This window comes from Aspergillus fischeri, genomic scaffold (assembly GCF_000149645.3).
Source record: "Aspergillus fischeri NRRL 181 1099437636244 genomic scaffold, whole genome shotgun sequence".
NCBI lineage: Eukaryota > Fungi > Ascomycota > Eurotiomycetes > Eurotiales > Aspergillaceae > Aspergillus > Aspergillus fischeri.
In genome coordinates, this window is record NW_001509774.1 from 96,623 (window position 1) to 118,042 (window position 21,420).

Sequence of the window (21,420 nt, forward strand, 5' to 3'; positions counted from 1 at the left end):
GAGGCCTTCCAGAACCTTTAGATAACAGAACTAAAGCTTATACTAATATAGGATGTTAGGACCTACTGGAATTCAACATATCTGATGCTCTAGTGCACTAAATAGCTATAATCTATTTTTAATAGGTTCTGCGCGCAGTATAGTTACCATGATCTATAGCTAAGCTAGGAGGAATGATAGCAGATTAATTATCTTCTTATAATTACTTAGCCATTCTTTATATTTATAACCACCCTCTTAAAGACTAAGGATATTACTATCTATACCATCTTTGGTATCTACAACAAACTTTTTAATTATTTAGAAAGATCTATGGTGTAGCTTGTATAAAAGAAGATTAACTAGAAGGTAGTAATGCTATCTGCCCTAAAGTAAGCTAAGTTAAAGCTATTAGAGTATTATAGCATGACTAATAATATCCATGATAATCTATATATAATTAGTATAATTCTAGCACCATAAAATAAGCTTTACTTCTTTTCTACTAAGGAGTAGGAGCTATGCTGGTACATATAATACTATAAGAGTCTTAAGGATTACCTTATGCCCTACTAATAGTAATATTCAGAACATAGCCCATATCTAATGGCCACTCTTCAGCAGATCAGATCTCTAATATTAATATACTTATCACATCAGCTACATCCTTTCAGCTATAGATAAACACCCATAGCAAGCTTACACAGTATCTTAGAAGCAGTATACTACCCTCTCTAATCTCTTATATCTCTTTTACTTATCATATTTCTAGGCACTTATCTAATTAATCTATAGCTTTTCTGGAAGGACTAATAGCATGAATATCCTATCCTTATAAGCCTAGCATAAGATATTCTTATAACTCCTGCTACTAGTTCTGGTGTTAAATAACTATTTAACTTAGCTTATAATATATATCACTACTATTAAGGCTCTCTGAAGCCTAACATAATTAGGGATCTTATGATGTCTATGTATATATCAAGATTTAATATTAAATCAGAGCAGCTAATCTTTATTAATAAATATCTTATAGCCTAGGAGATTTAAGCAGTAAGAGTGTCAAGGTGCAGGCTTGCAGGCAAGCAGGGGTGGGTTAAGAGGTAGTTGATACTCAGGCTGGCTACACTAATCCTTATCTAACAGTCCCAGGCTGCAGGTAGGCTGGTACATACAGGCTCTATAGACAGGATGTAGCTCAAAGAGCTTTAAACAGGTTTCAGAATTGTGCAGTGAAGATATTCCTAAGGTTATGTAATTCCTCCTCAGTAATACTAACTCCTATTCATAGTAGCACCATGACAGTACTCCCCTCCTTAGGGTCAAGCTCTGTTGAGACTATCCCCTGGTTTAGGTTTGCTCAGGTAGTGGCGGTGGAAATTAGCCACAATCTCTTGTGCGTTCCTTAGGTAATGGGCGGGTTCCTTAGTAGGGTTGTTGTAGCCCAGCCATTTGACAGTATACTTCAGACAGGGGCTCTATCAGCCCTGGTGTTCCCAGCAGGAGTCTAAGATATCTTTAATAATCCATTCTTCCAGACCTTCGACTTCTACTGGTGGTGGTGGCAGTTGTCTTTGTCTGGGAATAGGGTCTTTAGTAACAGGGCGCAGCAGGCTAACATTAAACACAGGGTAAATCCTCATAGAAGCTGGTAGTTCTAGCTTATAGGCATGCGGGCTGATAATCTTCTTAATACAGAACAGCCCTATGTGTTTCCAGTCAAGCTTCTTCTGGGGGCGCAGGGTCTTGATATTTTGGGTGTCTAACTAAACCAGTTGTCCCACATGGTAATGGCGGGCAGGTCTCCAGTGGCGGTTTGTCTGTTCTTCATAACAGGCCTGGGCAATGCAGATCTGGGCACGGACATAGTTGACGACATCTTGCATTTTCTTTGCAAAGGCTTTGGCATCTCTGGCAGCAGGGTGATTCACAGGCTGGACAGGTTCAAACCCCATACATGGGTGGAATCCATAGTTGGTGAAGAAGGGCGAGATTCCAGTAGCTTCAGATCAGACAGAGTTAGAGGCAAACTCAGCTAATGGTAGCCAGTCGGTCCAATCATCTTATAGGTAAGTAATATAAGCACATAGGTATTATTCCAGGATGGTGTTTATTCTTTTAGTTTAGCTATTAGTCTCAGGATAATGAGCAGTAGACAGTAGGTTCTTAACATCCAGGCATTAGGTTAGGTGCTTCCAGAATGTAGCAACAAACTAAGGACCACAGTCTGATACTATTGTTCTTGGCAGGCCATGTAGTTTCCATATATGATGGATGTATAATCAGGCTACACCTTTAGCATCATAGGTAGTCTGGCAGGGGATAAAGTGCTTCATCTTTATGAGTTGATCAATAACAACTAGTATGGCATTGTAGCCTTAACTAGGTACCAGACTGGTGATAAAGTCCATTGAGATGTCTTGCTATGATTGTTTAGGTACTGGAAGCAGGCATAGCACTCCTTGGCGGGCTTCATAAGACAGGGTGGATTGGCAGCAGGTGTGGCAGTTTTGGGTCTAGCAATCAACATATCAGTACATGCCAGGCCAGTAGTATTCTCATGCTATTAACTCATATAACTTGTGCTTTCCAGGGTGTCTAGTAGCAGGCTTGTCATGGCATTCTTGCAATAACTAGGCTCTTAGCTTATTATGGTCAGGGATGTATAAGCATTCACAGTAGTACAGGTAGCTTCCTTATCATCTATAATCAGCCAGGGTGATCTCAGGGTGTTGACTAGCATTCTCATCCAGTGCTTGCAGGATAGACTATACAGTATCATCTAACTAGTAGGTAGTATCTAGTAGTTCCTTAATACTAGGAGGGGGCTCTGGTTCGTCTGCTTCATCTGGCTTATCTGATCTGTCTAGCTTGCCTGGCTGGTTCAGCTGGTCTAGTTGGTCCAGTTGGTCTGGTTTGTCTGGTTGATCTGGTTGAACTGTCCGAGCTGGTTGGGCAGGCACTCTGGTGGGTTCCTTAGGTGTTCTAACAACTCAGGCTACCAGGTCTGCAAAGCGAACTCTTCTTATAGCTGACTGGCTATTTCTAGTTAGGTTTTGGTTAGTCTAGCTCCTTATGATGGCTTCTAGTTTCACTGAGTTCTGAATTTCAGAGTTGAGATTCTCTTTCTTCAGAATTATCTAGCTCTGGTGTTATAGCTGTTCATCCCCCTCTTTAGGGAGATCTTCTAACCTCCTAGTTAGAGCATCAGGCTTAACTCCTTGCTTCCCGGGTTGATATATGATTTTAAAGTTGAAGCAGGACAGGAATTCAGACTAGTGGGCTTGTCATCTATTAAGCAGCTTGGTAGACATGAAATATTCTAGGTTGTGGTAATCAGTTATAACCTTGATTGGCGATGGTGTACCCTCTAGTTTGGGGTGCCATTCTTCAAAATAGTGGATGATGGCAAGCAACTCCTTATCATAGATTTCATAGTTGCATTCAGTGACAGAAAGCTTCTTAGAGAAGAATGTGATAGGGTGTAGGACTCCTTCATTATCATACTGGGACATCACACTAGCGGACACGTAATTAGAAGAGTTAGTCTCAACCATAATGTCTCTCATCCAGTCAAATAGTTTCAGGATTGGGGCGTTCATAAATGCCTTCTTCAGGGCTTCAAAGCTTAGTTTGCAGGTTGTGGTCCACACAAATGGGACATCCTTCCTAGTTAGGTTCACCAAGGGAGCAATAATCTTTGAGAAATCCTTGATAAATCGCTGGTAAAAGTTGCCAAAACTAATAAAGGCCTGAACATTAGTAACGCAGGTCGGAACTTGCTAGTTAATAATTGTTTTCACCTTATCAGGGTCCATGCAGATGCTATCATGGCTAATGATAATGCCTAGGAACTTGGTTTCAGGGACAATGAACTTACATTTCTGGATATTTACGTACAGGCTAGCTTCTCATAGTTTCTGCAGGACGGAGCAGACATAGGTTATATGCTTAGTGCAGGTCTTGCTATAAACCAGGATATTATCAAGGTAGGCGGTGCAGAAGACATTAAGGTAATCTTGTAGAGTATTATTAATGAATTACTGAAAGGTTGCAGGTGCTCCCATTAGCCCAAAGGGCATTACTAGGGACTTAAACAGGCCTAGTTAGGTATGGAAAGCTGTCAGGTATTCTTGTCCTTTCTTAATACGGATATTGTTAAATGCTAAGATGATATCAATCTTTGTGAAATATTTCATCCCTTTCAGGTTATTCAGGGTTTCCTTCATCAGGGGTAGTGGGTATTAATCCTTAACAGTCATAGTATTCAGGGCCTGGTAATTAACATAGATTTGTATGCCTCCACCTGGCTTTTTAACAAACAAGATAGGTGACGCGGTGGGTGAAGAACTAGGGTGGATAAAGCCCTTCCTCAGATTTTCTTTGATCCATTCCTTTAGGACCTTTAATTCTTCTCAGGACATGGTGTACAGGGGGCCAAACAGGAGGGTCTTTCCCTCTAATAACTTAATGTTATGATCATAGGGGCGGTGTGGTGGCAGGCGCTTAGCCTCCTTAGGGGAGAAAACATCGGTATAGTCTTTAAATTCTTTAGGTAACAGGTTGGTGAGGTCTTCTTTCTGAGCTTTCTTAATTCTCAGGGCGGCTTCAAGATCTTCCAGGGTGATTGTGAACATCTGAGCATTTCTTCGGGCGTAGGCTGAGCAGGCAGCTAGGGAGATAAAGGCTATATCTCTCTTCTCTAGTCCCTTTAGTCTCAGGGGCAGGTATCTGGGCTGGGTCTTCAGGGGAATGTCATGCAGGGCTTATATCTTAGTTAGCTTCTGGGGGGTGTTGCAGTATTTCTGGCAGTAATCACTATTGAACATAATGCTATGGGCTGTGAATCATATCAGGGGGTCGTGTACCTTCATCCAGGGTATTCCTAGCATAATAGGGTAGTGTGCTAACTAGATAATGTAAAACCTTGCATCTTTCTTAAAGTGATCTTCAATTCTCATATCCATCTGGACATAATGGGTTATCTTCCCATTCTCTGGTTCTCTCCCATCAAATGTATGCAGGGTTATCAGGTCTTCTAGGGGTATAGGCTCTAGCTTCTGGTCTTCAGCCCATCCTTTATTAATAAATCCTCGTCCTTCAGCTCCGGTGTCCAACAGGGCGTAAGTTAGTAGCTTCATCTTCTTCTCTTCCTTCTCTAGGGTCACAGGTAGTATCATAGCTTTTAATTATTATATTTATTCCTCAAGGTCAAGCCCATAAACGGCGGCGGCAGAAATTCAAATAATGCATAGATTCTAAGCCTGGTTGCGGCTTACTCCAGGCTCACTCCTTTTACTGAGGAGGTCTGGCTTGGAGATGGGCTTCTAGATTCTGGAATCCGTCCTCTCTGGGGACTCCCCAGGCGTGGTTTATAAGAGGCCATGATCTGAACCCTTTAGTGGGTATTAGGATAGGGGCAGTCCCTAATCTGGTGTTCCAGGGAACCACAGCGGAAGCAGGCGCCTGTCTCACAGTGGGAGGGGCTATATCCCCTTCTCATCAGGCATCAGGTAGTGCCTAGGTCCATGGGGTTGTATTATTGTGCTGATGTATGCTCATTCCTCTGAACAGCAGGGCGCCAGGGTTGCTTAGTAGACTTAGCAGCGACAGGGCCAGGGCTCTGGGGTGACTGGGGGCATTAGGCAGGTCTGGCAGTAACAGCGTAGGTTTTAATAACAGGAGGCTGGTTTGTGGTATACTGGTGGCAGTGGTTCTTAAGCTCCTGCAGGAATCTAGCAAACTAGTGATACTCCTGGCTTAGAGGCTGGTTATGCATGAGCATGCTTTAAAGTTCGCGACTGATAGCCTGTTCAAGCAGGGTAGACAGGGTCTCTTCAGGCATCTTGCCTTCCAGGGCTAGGCATTAGAATTCAGCGAAGAAGGTGCCAAACTCTTTATTAGTCTAATGCAGGCTGAATAGCTCATTACAGGCATTGTTCACATGGTTAGGGTCACCAAAGGCGCGCTCCAGGATGTTCAGGATGTCTTGGTAGTCATTAAGGGTGCAAATTCCCTTCCTGATATAAGGAAGAATCTGAGCGTACAGCATGCCCTTCAGGCAGTTATTCACATAAGCTATCCAGCTCTGCGGTGTTGGGAAGCAGTCAAGGTTGATATTTAATTTCTCTTAAATCTAGGCTATGAAGCGCTAAAGGTCCTTTTGGTCGCCTTTAAACTTATCAGGGTTAGGGAGTTATTCTGATAATCTGGCAGCTTCAGAAGATGGGGTAGTAATCAACGCAGGTGCCCCTACTAGAGCAACTACAGGCTTCTTAGCAACGGGCTTATGCACAGGCGTAGATATGGGCGTATTCACAGTAGGGGTAGCCAAGCGACAGGCCTGGTCCCTTTCTATAGCAGCCTTCATATACTGCTGTTCTTTCTTATGTAGTTGCTCCTTCTAGTACTGCTAAATAGCTCTTAGCTTGGTAATCTCTTGTTCGCGCCTCTGCTCTAAGGCAGTGAATTCACACTAGAGTTCCAGGAATTAGGCCTCGGATTGTTCAGCTTGTTGGTTTGCTTCATTAATGGTTAATTTAGCTTTCTGGATGTACTCATACACTAGGCAGCAGTATTCATACCATTCAGTGCTATAGCTAGCAATGTGCTTGGAGAACTCTTCAGGGGCACCTGGCAGGAATGGGGGCAGAGGGGCAGGCATTCTGACAGTGTCAACTCTGAGGTGAGGAGCTACATAATGTTAAGGTGCAGGCTTGCAGGCAAGCAGGGGTGGGTTAAAGAGGTAGTTGATACTCAGGCTGGCTACACTAATCCTTATCTAACAGTCCCAGGCTGCAGGGAGGCTGGTACAGGCAGGCTCTTTAGATAGGATGTAGCTCAAAGAGCTTTAAGCAGGTTTTGGAATTATGCGGTGAAGATATTCCCAAGGTCATGTGATTCCTCCTCAGTAATGCCAACTCCTATTCGCAGCAGCACCGTGACAAGTATACTGCTTCTAAGATACTATGTAAGCTTGCTATGGGTGTTTATCTATGGCTGAAAGGATGTAGCTGATGTGATAAGTATATTAATATTAGAGATCTGATCTGCTGAAGAGTGGCCATTAGATATGGGCTATGTTCTGAATATTACTATTAGTAGGGCATAAGGTAATCCTTAAGACTCTTATAGTATTATATGTACCAGCATAGCTCCTACTCCTTAGTAGAAAAGAAGTAAAGCTTATTTTATGGTGCTAGAATTATACTAATTATATATAGATTATCATGGATATTATTAGTCATGCTATAATACTCTAATAGCTTTAACTTAGCTTACTTTAGGGCAGATAGCATTACTACCTTCTAGTTAATCTTCTTTTATACAAGCTACACCATAGATCTTTCTAAATAATTAAAAAGTTTGTTGTAGATACCAAAGATGGTATAGATAGTAATATCCTTAGTCTTTAAGAGGGTGGTTATAAATATAAAGAATGGCTAAGTAATTATAAGAAGATAATTAATCTGCTATCATTCCTCCTAGCTTAGCTATAGATCATGGTAACTATACTGCGCGCAGAACCTATTAAAAATAGATTATAGCTATTTAGTGCACTAGAGCATCAGATATGTTGAATTCCAGTAGGTCCTAACATCCTATATTAGTATAAGCTTTAGTTCTGTTATCTAAAGGTTCTGGAAGGCCTCTTAGTATTAGGGGCTCTTATTAATATAGACCACAAGCTGCTAAACCTAATATATTATAAGTATAAACTAAGACAATATTAAAGAGGGTAGCTTACCTTATTAAGAGTATATATAATTTCTTAATTCTCTTACTAAGCCCTATTCTCTTCCTTAGTCTATTCTATCTCTTCTCTCTTATTCCTTAGGTTTGCTTCCATCCTACTAAGAAGCTCTTTCAAACTAAGTTAAATAATATATGCTATATATAGTATATGAATAATTAGTGTCTAGTTTAGTAGCTTAAGTGACTAAAGAGAGCCCTAGATGCTCTCTACTAATATAGAGTTATTAGATGTATTATTAGTAGTAATAGTTAAGACCTGGTCCTTAATCCTATACTTTTAAAGTAAGTTAAGAAGAACTAAGCTCAGATTAACTCCTGTATATATACCGTAAAGTAGTTTAAAGCTAAGTAAGATCTCATAATAGTTCTAATCCTTATTAATAAAGTAGCCTGTGACAGCCATAAAAGCCTGGTAAAAGGGTAAGATCTAGTAATCTAATGTAATAGAGAGCTTAGTGCCTGTAGGAAGCTTGCAAAGAAGATTCTGCTGTTATTCTTTAATCATCTCTTAAGGATGATGTCAGACCATATATATAGAAGGGATTTTAGGTAAGGATGGTGCAAGCTAGGCCATCTTAATAAGGGCACTAAACTAAGGGTGCTTAATAAGTTGAAATAGTAGTCATAAGGTAGTAATAAATATAATTACCCTCTCCATCCAGGCTTATAGAGTAAAGATAGGTTTTTAAGAGGCTAGATGTGCCTAAGATAACTAGAACTTAGTAGAGATAAAATAAATCTGTAGGGATAAATATATTAATATACCCCTTCTTATATAAGCCTTCTAATATCTTGTGAATGAGGTGCTACCCTCTAATAGTTAACCCCTTATAAGTATTTATTTATAGAGGATATTCCATAATAGCTATCTGCTAGATGATTAAGAATTTAGCTATATATTTTATACATAACCTTTGGAGACCTATCTTAGATAGAGGTAACCTAGTGAAAATGCTTCTAACACTCTGCCTAGCATTTATTCTTAAAGATATTCCTTTTTAACTGACTTCTAAACTCAGTCTTTAACCATCATGTAATAAATTTATTATTTACTATCTCTGTCTAGAGAAGATGGTTCTTCTTCTTCTCTAGGCTAACATGTTCAAGAGTGTTAGGGATAGAGGGTGGTACCAGAGGCTAGGTAAATTTAGTATTAGGTGTAGAAGCAGGTATCTGCTAGCTGTATAAGGTGTTAGGGAAGAATAGCTATAGACCATTAGATAGAAGGAAGGAAGAGCTATCTAGAGGGGTATCCTCATAGATAGATGAGGGATAATTATTAGAGAACTAAGAGATTTGACTGTGTGATATGGTAAATAATAGAGTTAGGATGATAGAGAAGGACTAGAAGAGATATACTAGAGGTTAAGTAAGCTAGAACTAAGGGAAATAGGAAAAACTATAAGAATTAGCTGCTAATATGAGCTGAATAAAGGTGTTAATATATCTATTTTAATATAGACTAGGCTATCTACCTATATATATGATAATTAGTTAGTGAGGCAGCTAAGGCCCCCTTTAGATATGTTCTATCAGGTTCAAACCTAAGTCAAACCTGATGGACCCTAACAGACCTCAATTAGAACCTAAGGAACCTAGCCTGGAACCTGACCTAGAACCTTATCTTAACCCACATGAAGAGTCATTTTAATCTTAATTTTTGCCCAAGTCCTTGACCCTAAGTATATAGTCTTGTTGCTTTCAAGTAATAAATATATAATATATAGAGTAAATATAGGATATTAGTATTCCTATATAAGCTTCTAATTAGCCTGTTTAATTCTAATGATGGCTATTAAAACATATTCAAAGAAATGTTGATTAGGATGGTGGTGAAGTACTTAGTGTAAAATATATATTTCTTACTTTATATAATACATCAACCATAACTTCTACTAGAATTAACTACTAAGGGCCTCGAGGCCACTAAATCTGATTGGATATAATATTGGCTATGCTAGGTATTCTATATATAGATGAATTTCATATAATTTCACAAGGGATGTGGTGACATTGTGTGGTTTATAGATGTTTTGACTATAATAGCAGTAAGTTACAGTATAAAATCTTAATGAATTATTATTTTATCCATCTAAAATAGGAAAATCTTGGCAAAATTATGCAAATCAGGTTCTGTCAGGTTCGAACTTGGGTCAAACCTGATGGAACCGCGACCCGACTGAGAACCTCAGGTTCAGGTTCGAGGTTCCGACCTTTGGAACCTGAGTCGGACCATTTCAAGGCCTAGGCATTGTCTTGACGTGCAGTGTGAATTAATGTCCGCGATGTATACGGGACCCCCACCCATCCCGTTACTGACATAGTCCATGTTTGAGCTAACCTGTCTATACAGAAAGAACATCAGCATTCGTAATGCTGTCGTTGATACTATTGCCGCACATACTGTGTCCACTCGTCCCAGGGTGGTGCGATTACTCTGCTCTTTGGAGCCAGTGATGACGGCCTTGATGTTTGGGCGACTGCATGGCGAGCTGATTGACGCTGTCAAAGCCGTTGGATCTGGCGTATTAGGGCTATCCAGCTTGCGGCACATAAACAAAGAGGATCAGGCTCTTCTACCAAAGCCACATGATCCAGAGGGCAAGTGTGATATCCTTAATGCGGAGCTGACAGTACAATCTCACAGGAGAATATTGAGGTTCCTAATGCGTGGGATTCCATCTTTAAGAGTAAAGGGTGGCTGGATGCGATTATAGATAATCACAATGCCAACCCTGCCCTGGTTAGGCCGAACTTGGACGAAATTAGACTCCCACTAGACCTGTGAAAGAACAAGATGATATTTGCTCCTTTACACACCATTAACTTATCTGGACATGTCAAGTACATTACTTCTGATTATTTTTGTGATGAACAGAATGAAGACACGCTTCTCTTTCACTATTTAAGAGACAGTTACAAATACAGCGAGCCGGAGAGAAAAATCACATTTGCGGGCATAGGAGTTATCCTAAACACCCACAAACTAATCAAAAATATTGAGACACTACCACTGTGGAAAGATCTGGGGAAACTTGTTGAAAGCGACGATAAAAAGCTACAGAGTCAATTTTCCTTTTTCACAAAAAAGAAGGTAAAAATGTGGAGTCGCCAGAAATTATCAGTATAGGCGGGCCTATTTTACGTCAAGTGACATTAGAACGGTATTAGCTCTGAACCTGGGATGCTTTAAGAAGAAGAGGCTACGATTTATTTTCCAGGAAAACAAGAATTGTGGATGGTCAGTGTACACCATGGAGGACGATATGAGCTACGCGAACCATACTACTATCGTTTCTGCTTTTCAACTCAAGACGTGAAAGAGACTGCTCGACTGTTGTCCCTTCAGTCCAAGTCGAGTAAAAGGTACACAGAATGCAGTATCCAAGGAAAGGTCATGATTGCACGTTGCACCATGTATGACTCCACAATCAGTAGCATTCTTAGAACATTCAGGCAATCTTTCTAGCATGCGGGCCACTCAAGTTCATCCACGTAGCAATTCCCACTATCAACCGAATTTAGGCAGCGCTTTCTTCACATGGCTAGCTAACGATTCCATGTTTATCATCGAATCGCTGTCTAACCCGTCCAGAAAGTCCTTTGACTCCATGTGCAAAAAGGCTCTCCCAAGCAGCCACACTTCACTAGCACTCATCATAATACCAGCACGTTCGAGCTCCTGCGAATGGGCTTGCGAGACTGATCGGTCCCAGAGCAATTTCCACCTAGACAGAGCTCGCTCCAAAACTGGTAGCTGGCGTTGAATGGTCCTACTTGCCTGAGCAGAGAAAATTATGGAGAGCAATCCTATGATCAAGCTTAGTTGAGACGAAAGATCACTTAGACTGATGGCCAAGAACATACCACAAAGAACAGCATATAAGCCAAAGAAGCTTATATTGTGGAACTGCGGACCGTCCGCACCGCTCCAGGCGTGATCCATAAGCAATTCTTCAAATTCCACGACGGACAAATTGCATTTGTTTAGCTTTCCAGGAGTGTTATGGACTAGCATCGTTGCATCATCCAGCAAGAAGCCTACTTCACTGCTCGGTAGATCTCCTGTCAATTCCGCGATGGTGATAAGCGGAGGAGATCGGAAACCGATAATGAATTGGCAATCAAGTAACAGTAAATATGTAGCTGCCCTATTTAACGTCCAATCAGTCTAAAACACTGCAAGAGCACATTTCGGACGCCAATGTACCGAATAAGACACTCGTTCTCTCGAGTTGTCAGACTATCGAGTGGTGACCTTGATGAAGTTCTCCACCTTCTATTGCTAAACAGAGACAGTGACCGTGCAACACGCACCAGTTGTGGGAACCGCTGATCTCGGATTCTTCGATACACTCCAGCATTATTGCGTCCAATCTGAAGTTGTACCACGATAATTGCAGCAAGAAAAGGCCCCACGAGAGAAGGGATTTGCAGCCTGTCTAAGATTCCATGGCCAGTAGACCCTTCTCGGAAAATTGGGAAGTCAAATACATACTCTTCCGTAAGATCGAAACAATCCACCGCAAGGGTATGTGTATCACGCGGGTAAGAGTATATTGAGCCGCCCATGAAAACTGCTAGCAGAAGGGGCAAGGAAACAGATTCCAAACAAAATGAGGGTAGGTGGAAAATAGGACAATGACAATAGAAATTTTCAAGGTACAATCGTGTGAATTCGGTCATGTTTGAGGTTGAGAATAGACCCTGCGAGACAGCAGCATCTAGGCGGGCTCGCATGTTGCCCATCGACTCTTTCGCACGTCCGGCAACAAGCGTCAGGTTTTCAATTATTTCTGCAATGCGCCTTCCGAGCCTTTCTATTCGCAGACTCGACTGAGGACTACCAGAAACGGGACTTGGAGGCGAAAGTTGATTGTCGAGAAAATGAAAGAATTGTGAGCTGGAATAGTCGTCGAACAATGTTGGTGTCATTAAGTTCGGTTGGAGAAGTTCATAATGGTGCAGCTTGGGAAGCCCGCTAAACCCTTGGTCGAGACGAGAACTCCCTAACTCAAGAGCAGACTGACGATCAAAATAGGTGCTGTCCGATTTGAAATAGTTTAGTAGGAACGGTATCCTGGTCTTTACGGAAGCGTTCGCAGGACTCTGCGAAGTTACGGAAGAGCCTTGAGTTGCTCGGATACCGCGACCAGTCCTCAGTTGTGGGGGGCTGTAGCGAGACCACTGACACTGGATAGCCTGTGAATTGACTTCCAAGCGCACATAGGTACACTTCAACTTATCCTGTCCACATGATCCGCAAGGTGAATTGTTGTCACACGCACGTTTTGCAGTAGCACACTGGTCACACGAGGTTCTGTGCTTGCCCCTTTTTTGGATCCGTGGCATGGACTGGGATCCTCGACTTCGGCATACTCTCGCATGACGACGAGCGGCATCGCTGTGAATGTTAGTAGATCATTATGTGAAGTATTTGTAGAGTGACTCGGACGACCCACAGTCGTGAAAATGGCTGTCCACAGAAGAGGCAATTATAAGGACGAATTGGCAGGTCTACACCAATTGTTAGAAGGCAGTCCTAGCCATGTGGCATGCGAGGAGCTCAATGGGATTGTGGTTATCTTCGCACGTGACACTTCATGTCGTCGCAGATGACTTTTGGTCGAAAAGTCTGCAGCACAAGTTGGGCACGTATGACGGGAGTCCATATGGACGGAGACGACAGCTGACGCTGGAATGGAAAGATACCAAGGACTGCTGAGGAGATACCACTGAGACAGTATAACTAGAGAAGCCTGGCAACGAGCTATTTCACCAAAGCCAATACGAAGGTAGTTTTAGATGCGTGGCGAAGAGAAGGGCAAAAGGAAGTGGGAAAGCATTTGAAAGTCAGTCGAAAATCTCGGCTTTCGGCAATATGAGAGGTAGCAGTCACCTGATCATCCATCTCGCCTACAGTTTGGGGATTTCCCTTGACATTCACCGTGCCTTCGGGGAGCACCCCACCTGTCTGCAGTGCCAGAAACTCTGAGCTGAATCGAGATACAGGCAGAGTTAAGTTGACGATAGCGTCTCTATTCGAGAATCCTAAGTAAAGCTATTGACAGGTATTGGCCTTATGTTCCCACTCATGACGACGCGAATCATCATTTGCTTTTCCATCGGACTTGCACTCGATCATTTTCGATATATGATACCCGGAAGAGATTAAGAGGTGATTCAGGGAGAACACTGGCAGGCGGTATACTCTTACGGGAAAGGAGCCATCACCTTCGGAAAGAAAGGGTAGCCATAAAAGTAGGGCCTTGTCGAGGTCGCGCCGCGAAACTATAAAGACTATCTCAGGCATTTGCCCTTGATATGCATTTGCGCACCGAGCTCGAAAATCTTTGCCTTTTAAAGTGATTGTATTTTCCATCTGGACTTAATACTCTTCGCGTATTAATTTCCTGCCGAGCAGCATGGCATAACAAACTCTCTGTACACTGCGCCGAAGCTTCAACTCGACGATGAGCCTCCAGCTTCCTGTAGCTTTGATCCAATAATTCACGACAAACGAGACGGCTCGAGTGGATTCCACGCATTTTTGATAAGAAAAACAGTCCCTTGTGGTGTGTCATAATAATAGAAATAGGACAGGAACGATAGCTCTTTTGCCACACAGTTACAGTGTCGATTGAGAAAAGCTGTGAAAATAAGATGGTGCTGTCAAAATATGAAATTATCAGGTCGCTATTGGACTTCATAGCCTTGGATCGAAGTCATTCTGGTTCCTTCTCCTTGGCCTGTTTTTCTCTTTCAAGTTACGAAGCGAAATGTTTAAAAGTGCAGGAACAATAGCCTTTAAAACATTCCAGAAACAGGTGCGAGGCGAAAGGAGGTTATGTTATCGGCGTGCTGAAAATGATCATTATACTGCGAAACTGGCAGGATAGTTAGTAGGACCGCCTCTGCCTTAGTCACCTGCATTGCACGATCTGTGAACAAACTTCTCGACATCTTCTAGCAGTGCTTGGGGTTGCTCCCACGCCGCAAAATGCCCGCCCTTCCAATATGCTCTAGGATCAGTCACGGTTTCCGAGGCAATCGCAGGTTGGTAGCTCTTACCTTCTCGTGCACCGAGTACTGCACCATGTTGCGAAAAGCGTCGTCCGCCCAAGCTTTGGGCAGAAGCATAAGTTCGCCCGGGAAGTAGGAATAGCCAAGCGGCTTCTCTTTGCTGGTATCTAATGCATTGAAGCTTGCTATATTCCGGTAGGGGTAGATGCTGCGTGGGAATGAGGAAGTGAACCAGTAAAGGCTGACATTGGCAAGGATCGCGTCCAATGGGGGTTGCTCATCTGCCCACTCGAGGATCTTCTCACCAATCCTGCATTTAGTAAGTAAAGAATAAGAGGCGCAGAAAGAGGAGCCCGCGGTTAGGGCTTACCATGCAAGAAGAGCCAAAGGGCTCGATGACAAAGCTAGCCCAATTGTTGCCGGGCGCGTGCATTGTTCGAGAAGGTAAGCCATGCCTGTGGCTTGCCAGGCTTGCGCCCGTTTCAGGTGATCAAGCTCTTGAGATGTCAAAAGGTCGACGTCACCTTCATATCCATTTAAGGCAAGGAAATTGACTGTGGATAAAGAGCAACCTTAAGCATCGGTACTGGCATACAAGCAACCTGCTCCTTCAGGGATGGGTAGTCTTACCATGGGCTGCCTTGCATCCCTTGTATTTTCTCAAAAGAATTAGTGACAGCGTGCTTCCCACGTCACCCCCTTGCGCAACATAGCCCTTGCCGAATCCAAGATCAATCATCAATTGGTTCATGACTTGAGCAGCGGAATCCAACGTAAACTCCTTCTCATGACCGATGTCCGCCGAAAGCCCATACCCTGGCAGCGACGGCACGATCACATGGTATGGCAGGGACTCGGGCGTGTACTTCTTAGTCATGATATTGAGCATCGGGAAAAATTCCAGGAACGAACCCGGCCAGCCATGCATGAAGATGATGGGAACAGCATCAGGTCTTGCTGAAAAAAGAGCAACAAAATGCACGCTCAGCTGGCCATGTTCCGGGTTGTTGACAGCGATCTTGAAGTTAGGAAACGAATTGATATTCGCCTCCTGCTGGCGCCAGTCAAAGTCGTTCAACCAAATGTCCTTAGCTTTGATGAGCCAGTGGCGGGAGACACCAAATGATCCGTCCATATGCTCATTCCACCATGTCCTGGGTCCAATCTTGGATAGCTTTAGAAGAGCTCTGAAATCTGCAACATCTTGATCAGGAACGTGCAGAGAGAAAACTTGTGGCTTGCCGGGAATGTTCCGAGGGATATTGCCGAAATCGCAAGCCATGGGGACGGTTGCTGTGCCAGGGAAAAAGTAACTAAGAGCTTGTAAATCGTAGAACTCTTTATGGGCACCAGACGTATCTGCGAACTAGAATAAGAGGGTTCTTCATACGGCCTTTTGAGGGTGTGGTCGACGGTATCATTGACACAACCCATCGCAGTCCTTTTATATACGCACGGAACCTTTCCATCCCCGAGGAGCCAAATGAATTCTCAATCCTGCTGGCTGGGTCCAGTTAATTGTGAACCATTGGTCCGGCTTCATTAAAGCGCAAGACAGTTTTAAACTTAAAGCTACCGCCTGCCTGTATTTGTGTATACAGTACGCATTTCCACTCTTAGGTTTTATAAAACAGCATTCGTAACTATGTAGTCCAATAGTGCAGTGGTTTCCGGGGTCTACCCAGAATTTGTTCGAATTGTGTATTGACACACCCACAACTTTGACTTAGTTGGCTCTGAGTTTTATTCAAACTGTATTATTTTTCAAATTTTCTGCTACCTGGTAGTATGCCTTTCCCTGGTATTAGCAAAGGAGAATACGGGGACGAGCAGATGGCATGAGTCAAACAGTTAGACACTAAGCTGGGTTTGAGAAAGAACAGATTTCAAGAGCTGCGCTTTTACCAGTGATCTCTACGGAGAATGTACAATGGAGCCGTAAAGCCCAGAACCTCTGCTCCTCTTTGGGTTTGCAGTGCGAACAAGAGTTAAACTGAAATTTGTCGGTCTTGTCCGGTGCTTCCGAGAAGTTATCAGCCATCAGAACCAATAGTCCCGTCCTAACATCGGCTGGTGCAAGCTCCCGAGCCTAGCCTTTCCAGTTCTACCTGCTGTGTTCACGTTACCGTCTTGGAGAAAATCCCGCATCTGGACCAAGGTCACCTGCAGGGCTGTATTGGTACATAATTTATGACGTGCGCTTAAACGCACTTTAGCAAACGTCTTTTGAGATCATGCCCCACACGGCCACACCCACGAAGGTCTACGCTACCTCGATTATCCATCCGGGGAAAACCCACAATCGGGCAAGCCGATCGGAAATAACCCACAGGGCTTGAGCGCCTGAGCGTCATATCCTCTGGTCCACTTTTCACAACACGAACTGCGTTTCAATGGGCTGAAGAACCAATAACTTAAACCCCACGGATGATAGTCACCTTCTTTCCTGGAGGATTGGTGATGCCTGAGTTTCACCATTGATCACTTCAGTCACCGCTGCAATTTTTATCACTTTGGCCAATAGGGATAAACCCACACAGGTCATCCTCGGCCGTTGCGGCGGTGGGTTGTCTCCGTACAAATGTAGCATAGAGTTACAGCTGCATAACCTCCACCAATATAGGTGCTCGAATGTGACTAGTCGCGAAGTATACATATTCCATCCCATAGCTGTAGGCAAAAATGTACGCCAGATTTTGATCTTGTCCTGTATACACCCCTCCCACCTGCACGTGCATGCACTTCAATACGTTGCACCCTCACCCCTGCTAGACTCTATATGCCCAGCTCTTTTTGATTGAAGTGTTTCTCCTGCCTCTCATTATGTTGCTCCTCACCTTCATCCTCGTGCGAGCTGCGACTTCACAGGAGGGGAACATGGCGCGGTTACAGTAACTCTTTGCAGTGGTGTAAATTGGAGACGAGGCCTCGATAACCATGCTTTATGCGTTTCATGAGTTCCCCTTCACTAAATACAATGGTCCTCTATTTCTTTAGTATCCTTTCCAGGAACTCCAACTGCCCCCTGATGTTCTCGTCAAACGCGGGCCCTGAGTAGTAAAGATCGAAATGACCTCCTTGCACTCTTAACCCTTCTCCTAGAGGCGCCAATGCTGCTGTCTTCTCCGCTGCACTCAGTGGTGCCTGTCCATCCCAAGTTGGAAGGATTATCAGATATGGCTTCCTTATTTTGTGGGCTTTATGAACCGGGCGATTGGTGAGGACACTGAAAAGAGATCGAGCGGCGATCTTATTCGGAAATGGCATGTCCTCCATCGATACAAGCCGATCCCATCCTTGCGCTACTTCTTCTCCGCTCATAATGGCCAAGGGTGATCCTGGAAGCCCATTCGAGGACAGGTTAACGTACACTGGCCCAAGTCCAAAAATGGAATGCCCAACATCGCGCAAAGCAGCCCAAGTTAGGCGCATTGATTGGAGAAACGGGACTTGCAAAGAAGCCGCTAGACCGTCCACACAAGGGCACTGGGCTATGCCACCAGCAAGTTTGTGGTCCTGTGCGAGGAGAGCTGTAGTATGCATCCCTCCGAAGCTTGTGCCCCATACCACAATTTTATCCACGTCGAATCTCTCTGGCTGAGTACGTACCCAGGAAATGACATCCTCAAAGTCATGTAGCTGCTGGGAAACACTCATTAGGTTGCGCGGCTCTCCTTCACTTTGACCGAAGTACAAGTAGTCGAAGGTCACTGCTATGTAACCGTGGTGGGCGAAAGTAGTAACGAAGGGAGCTAGGCCGGCGTCTTTGATACAGCCGATGCCGTGGCCCATAATGATGACAGGCGATGGTTGAGAGTGAGGTTGGCCATCGGAAAAAATGGTGACGGCAATTTGGAGGTTTGTCTGCGTGCTCCGTATTCTGAGATCTTCTCGAGTTCCCATGGTGCGAAAGAGAATTAATTAAACCAGAACTGTAATATCGTGGTGTCTCTAAACTCTAGGTATTGGGGCAATTTATAAAGGCAGTCCAGCACCTCTATATTTAAGCGCCAGAACCCGAACCAGAGTTATCCGCTTGGTCCTTAACTCCCATCTCGGGCCATGTTCACTTCAAGCAGTCGGATTGTACAGCAAAGAGGGAGCTCTACCGCGGCATGACACCCATCACATGAACTTAAGACTAATGCAGACAAGGTGCGAGGTAGTTATACCCCACATACGATGACTCGCCTACCGTGGAGACAGCAGGGTACGGAAACGACCAACAAACGGCAAAGTACGGAAGGATAACATACGGGGCGCTTATGCCTCAGAAGTATAAACAATGCAGAATTTTCGTTCACGCAACTAAGTATTAACAGAGCCGAGTGTGAGGTACTTCGTAGATAGCTGGAGACTGCTGAAGCTTACTACGACCTCGTTTGCCGCAGCCCTTCCGGTGCTGTCCTTCAGGTACTGTCCTAATAGCATAGTGGATATATATATATATATATATATATATATATAAAAGTAATAAGTAATATTGAGTTAATGACTACGTCCGGGATGGAGTTTTGATGTTGTGGTATAATCTGCCGCCAAACAGAGAGATGTTTCCCGGAATTGACGCCTACAGTGACCAATGGCAAAGACATCACAATAGTTCCTGTGATGACCAACATACTCATGGCATTGGGGAACCTGAATAGGAGGGAGTTATATTATGTATGGTTGCTTTCTGCTGCTTGGCTCGATCTGTCAAAACTTGGGGCGTGAGTGGTACGGGGGCGACTGGACGACTTTCATTCCAAACCAGCGAGGGGTGAGAACACCGAACGCAACAACAGTGCCTGAAAATAGACTCTGCTGAAGGAATCACGGCGACTTTATGGCTTGCTCGTGATGAGAAGAGCTCAGAGAGAAAGGTAGGGCAAGGCGGCGTACACAAAAGGTGGATCGATTATTCCCCAAAGTACATATGGGCATCTGGTAGTTTAGTTACGGTAGTGGGGTGGCCCTTCTTTTTTGCGACGCTCAGTGACGACCGGTCGGCCACTTGAGCGAACAACGAGGCTATAGTCTCACTTCAGAGCTGTGGTTATTTCCGCTTGGGGAAGTCCCACACTCTGGCCAACATTTCGGCAATTACCCACAGGTCACAGGTTGGACAAACCGAGGTCGCGGATCGGAAGCAAAACCTTGTACAGCCGGATCAATTCATATAATTGATAATCCCAGTAGCAAGCCGTCCAGCTGTCTGTGTGCCCCTAACCAAACTGAAATTTATGCCCCTCCGATCGCGTTAGCTAGTATACATGAAACCAGCAGCCCATCTGGATCTACAACGATAATATCGTGAGCTTCTCGCACTGGAATCGCTCTAGGGCCCCCTGAAGATATGGCCCTTCTGTAGTAGCTAGCTGTCTATTTGAGAGCTTCTGCTTTCGGCTTTGCCGTTTATTATCAGCGCGGAATTTGCGTATTTCTTCCGCATGATTACAAGCTTATCAAGTGCTAGTGGATGACCTCTATCAATCTTGTCTGACCGCGTTCCTACCGAAGATGAAGGGCTCTGTGGATGCGCTCTAAGCACTTTCTTTACTGCAGATAGCGGCGTCTCTAGCTACCTAGCACTATACGGTGTCTTGGGCGCTGAATTGGTTGACGGACTGCCTGGTGGTGTAGGGGACCTTAGTCGTTTCTCCAACTTGCAGAGCACCCTATCTGGACCAAACGGAACAAGGCCAGTGCCTGCGGAGCTATTCTGAATGTTGTCTGTCGTAGAAGCGTCTTTTCGAGCTCCACGAAAGTATCTCCAAAAATCAAGCTTATCAATATGAGTGATTCCCACGCTCATTTTCTGTTGCACCAAGCTGCCGTATGCGCTTTCTAGAGACCGAAAACAGCCTACACCGAAAGGCTAAGCATGTTAGCAGAGTGCGCAGCCATGCAGATAGGAGAATTATTCTCACTACATATTTGATGGAATTGAGGCATATGATGGCTACCAGCGCCATCAAGAATACGAAAGCGGTAATTCCTAATTGTAGTAGAATATATTTGCAGGCTAGCTTAATTATCTATATAAGCTAGAGAGAATGGTCCCTTCATATCTAATTGAGGGTTCCAAATTATATGCTACCATGATCGTACAAATCCATCCCATTGATACAGAATTTGACGTTGCCCTAATTGTCATATGTGCACCTACTTATTTCGAGTCCTAAGCGACGTATGGAAAGGACAGAAAGGGCGTGGTAAATGCTGAGGGAGCATCAGAAAAGGGATCACTACAGTAACGCACCTATGAGCATATTTTGTGTTCTCTGCCTTACTCGTACCACCCCTGCGGGTGCTGCAGTTTATATCTCCTACTGAAATAGGAAGCATCACCGAAAGTTTGAGTAAGTTATCGAGAAGTGCGCACGCAACCTAGCAGAATTGATGGCCGGCAGGGAATTGAAGACTAGATCAAAGAATAATCAAGGCAGTACACCCGTAGAAATTCTGAGACTACTCCGCCATATCCCGACACGATCGGCATATTCCTAGTAGAATTGGGCTACGCGGTGAAGAGGAGAAAGATATCTATGGACCCCCTTTACCCCGGGGCCGAGACCTGCGAAGTGTCGGACCTGCACCAGGTGCACCATGTCAAGCAACACAATAAGTGGCTAAAGTGAGGGCCCATACTTAGCCTCTTGGCAATTTTGAATTTTGACA

At 43.9% G+C, this 21,420-nt stretch overlaps 3 protein-coding genes across 3 annotated transcripts, besides 8 other annotated features; all 3 read right to left on the reverse strand.

The window, feature by feature from the left end:
- Window positions 1–1,946: 1,946 nt before the first annotated feature.
- Window positions 1,947–2,675: a mobile genetic element.
- A 133-nt stretch (window positions 2,676–2,808) lies between these two features.
- Window positions 2,809–2,913: a microsatellite.
- Window positions 2,914–3,023: 110 nt separating this feature from the next.
- Window positions 3,024–4,538: a mobile genetic element.
- A 2,610-nt stretch (window positions 4,539–7,148) lies between these two features.
- Window positions 7,149–7,688: a mobile genetic element.
- Window positions 7,689–7,789: 101 nt separating this feature from the next.
- Window positions 7,790–8,356: a mobile genetic element.
- Window positions 8,357–11,245: 2,889 nt separating this feature from the next.
- On the reverse strand, window positions 11,246–11,752 carry NFIA_043840 (uncharacterized protein; the record flags this gene model as incomplete). The annotated part of the gene is made up of 2 exons (XM_001267461.1): window positions 11,246–11,544; window positions 11,602–11,752. 2 exons carry the CDS (start codon window positions 11,750–11,752, stop codon window positions 11,246–11,248), a joined length of 450 nt encoding a protein of 149 aa, XP_001267462.1.
- Window positions 11,753–14,766: 3,014 nt separating this feature from the next.
- On the reverse strand, window positions 14,767–16,191 carry NFIA_043850 (epoxide hydrolase family protein; the record flags this gene model as incomplete). The annotated part of the gene is made up of 4 exons (XM_001267462.1): window positions 14,767–15,067; window positions 15,128–15,311; window positions 15,388–16,070; window positions 16,148–16,191. The coding sequence occupies 4 exons, from the start codon at window positions 16,189–16,191 to the stop codon at window positions 14,767–14,769; spliced, it is 1,212 nt and encodes a 403-aa protein (XP_001267463.1).
- A 1,551-nt stretch (window positions 16,192–17,742) lies between these two features.
- NFIA_043860 (alpha/beta hydrolase) lies at window positions 17,743–18,549 on the reverse strand (the record flags this gene model as incomplete). The annotated part of the gene is made up of 1 exon (XM_001267463.1): window positions 17,743–18,549. One exon carries the CDS (start codon window positions 18,547–18,549, stop codon window positions 17,743–17,745), a length of 807 nt encoding a protein of 268 aa, XP_001267464.1.
- A 644-nt stretch (window positions 18,550–19,193) lies between these two features.
- Window positions 19,194–19,223: a microsatellite.
- Window positions 19,194–19,224: a microsatellite.
- Window positions 19,225–20,266: 1,042 nt separating this feature from the next.
- Window positions 20,267–20,617: a mobile genetic element.
- Between the last annotated feature and the right edge of the window lie 803 nt (window positions 20,618–21,420).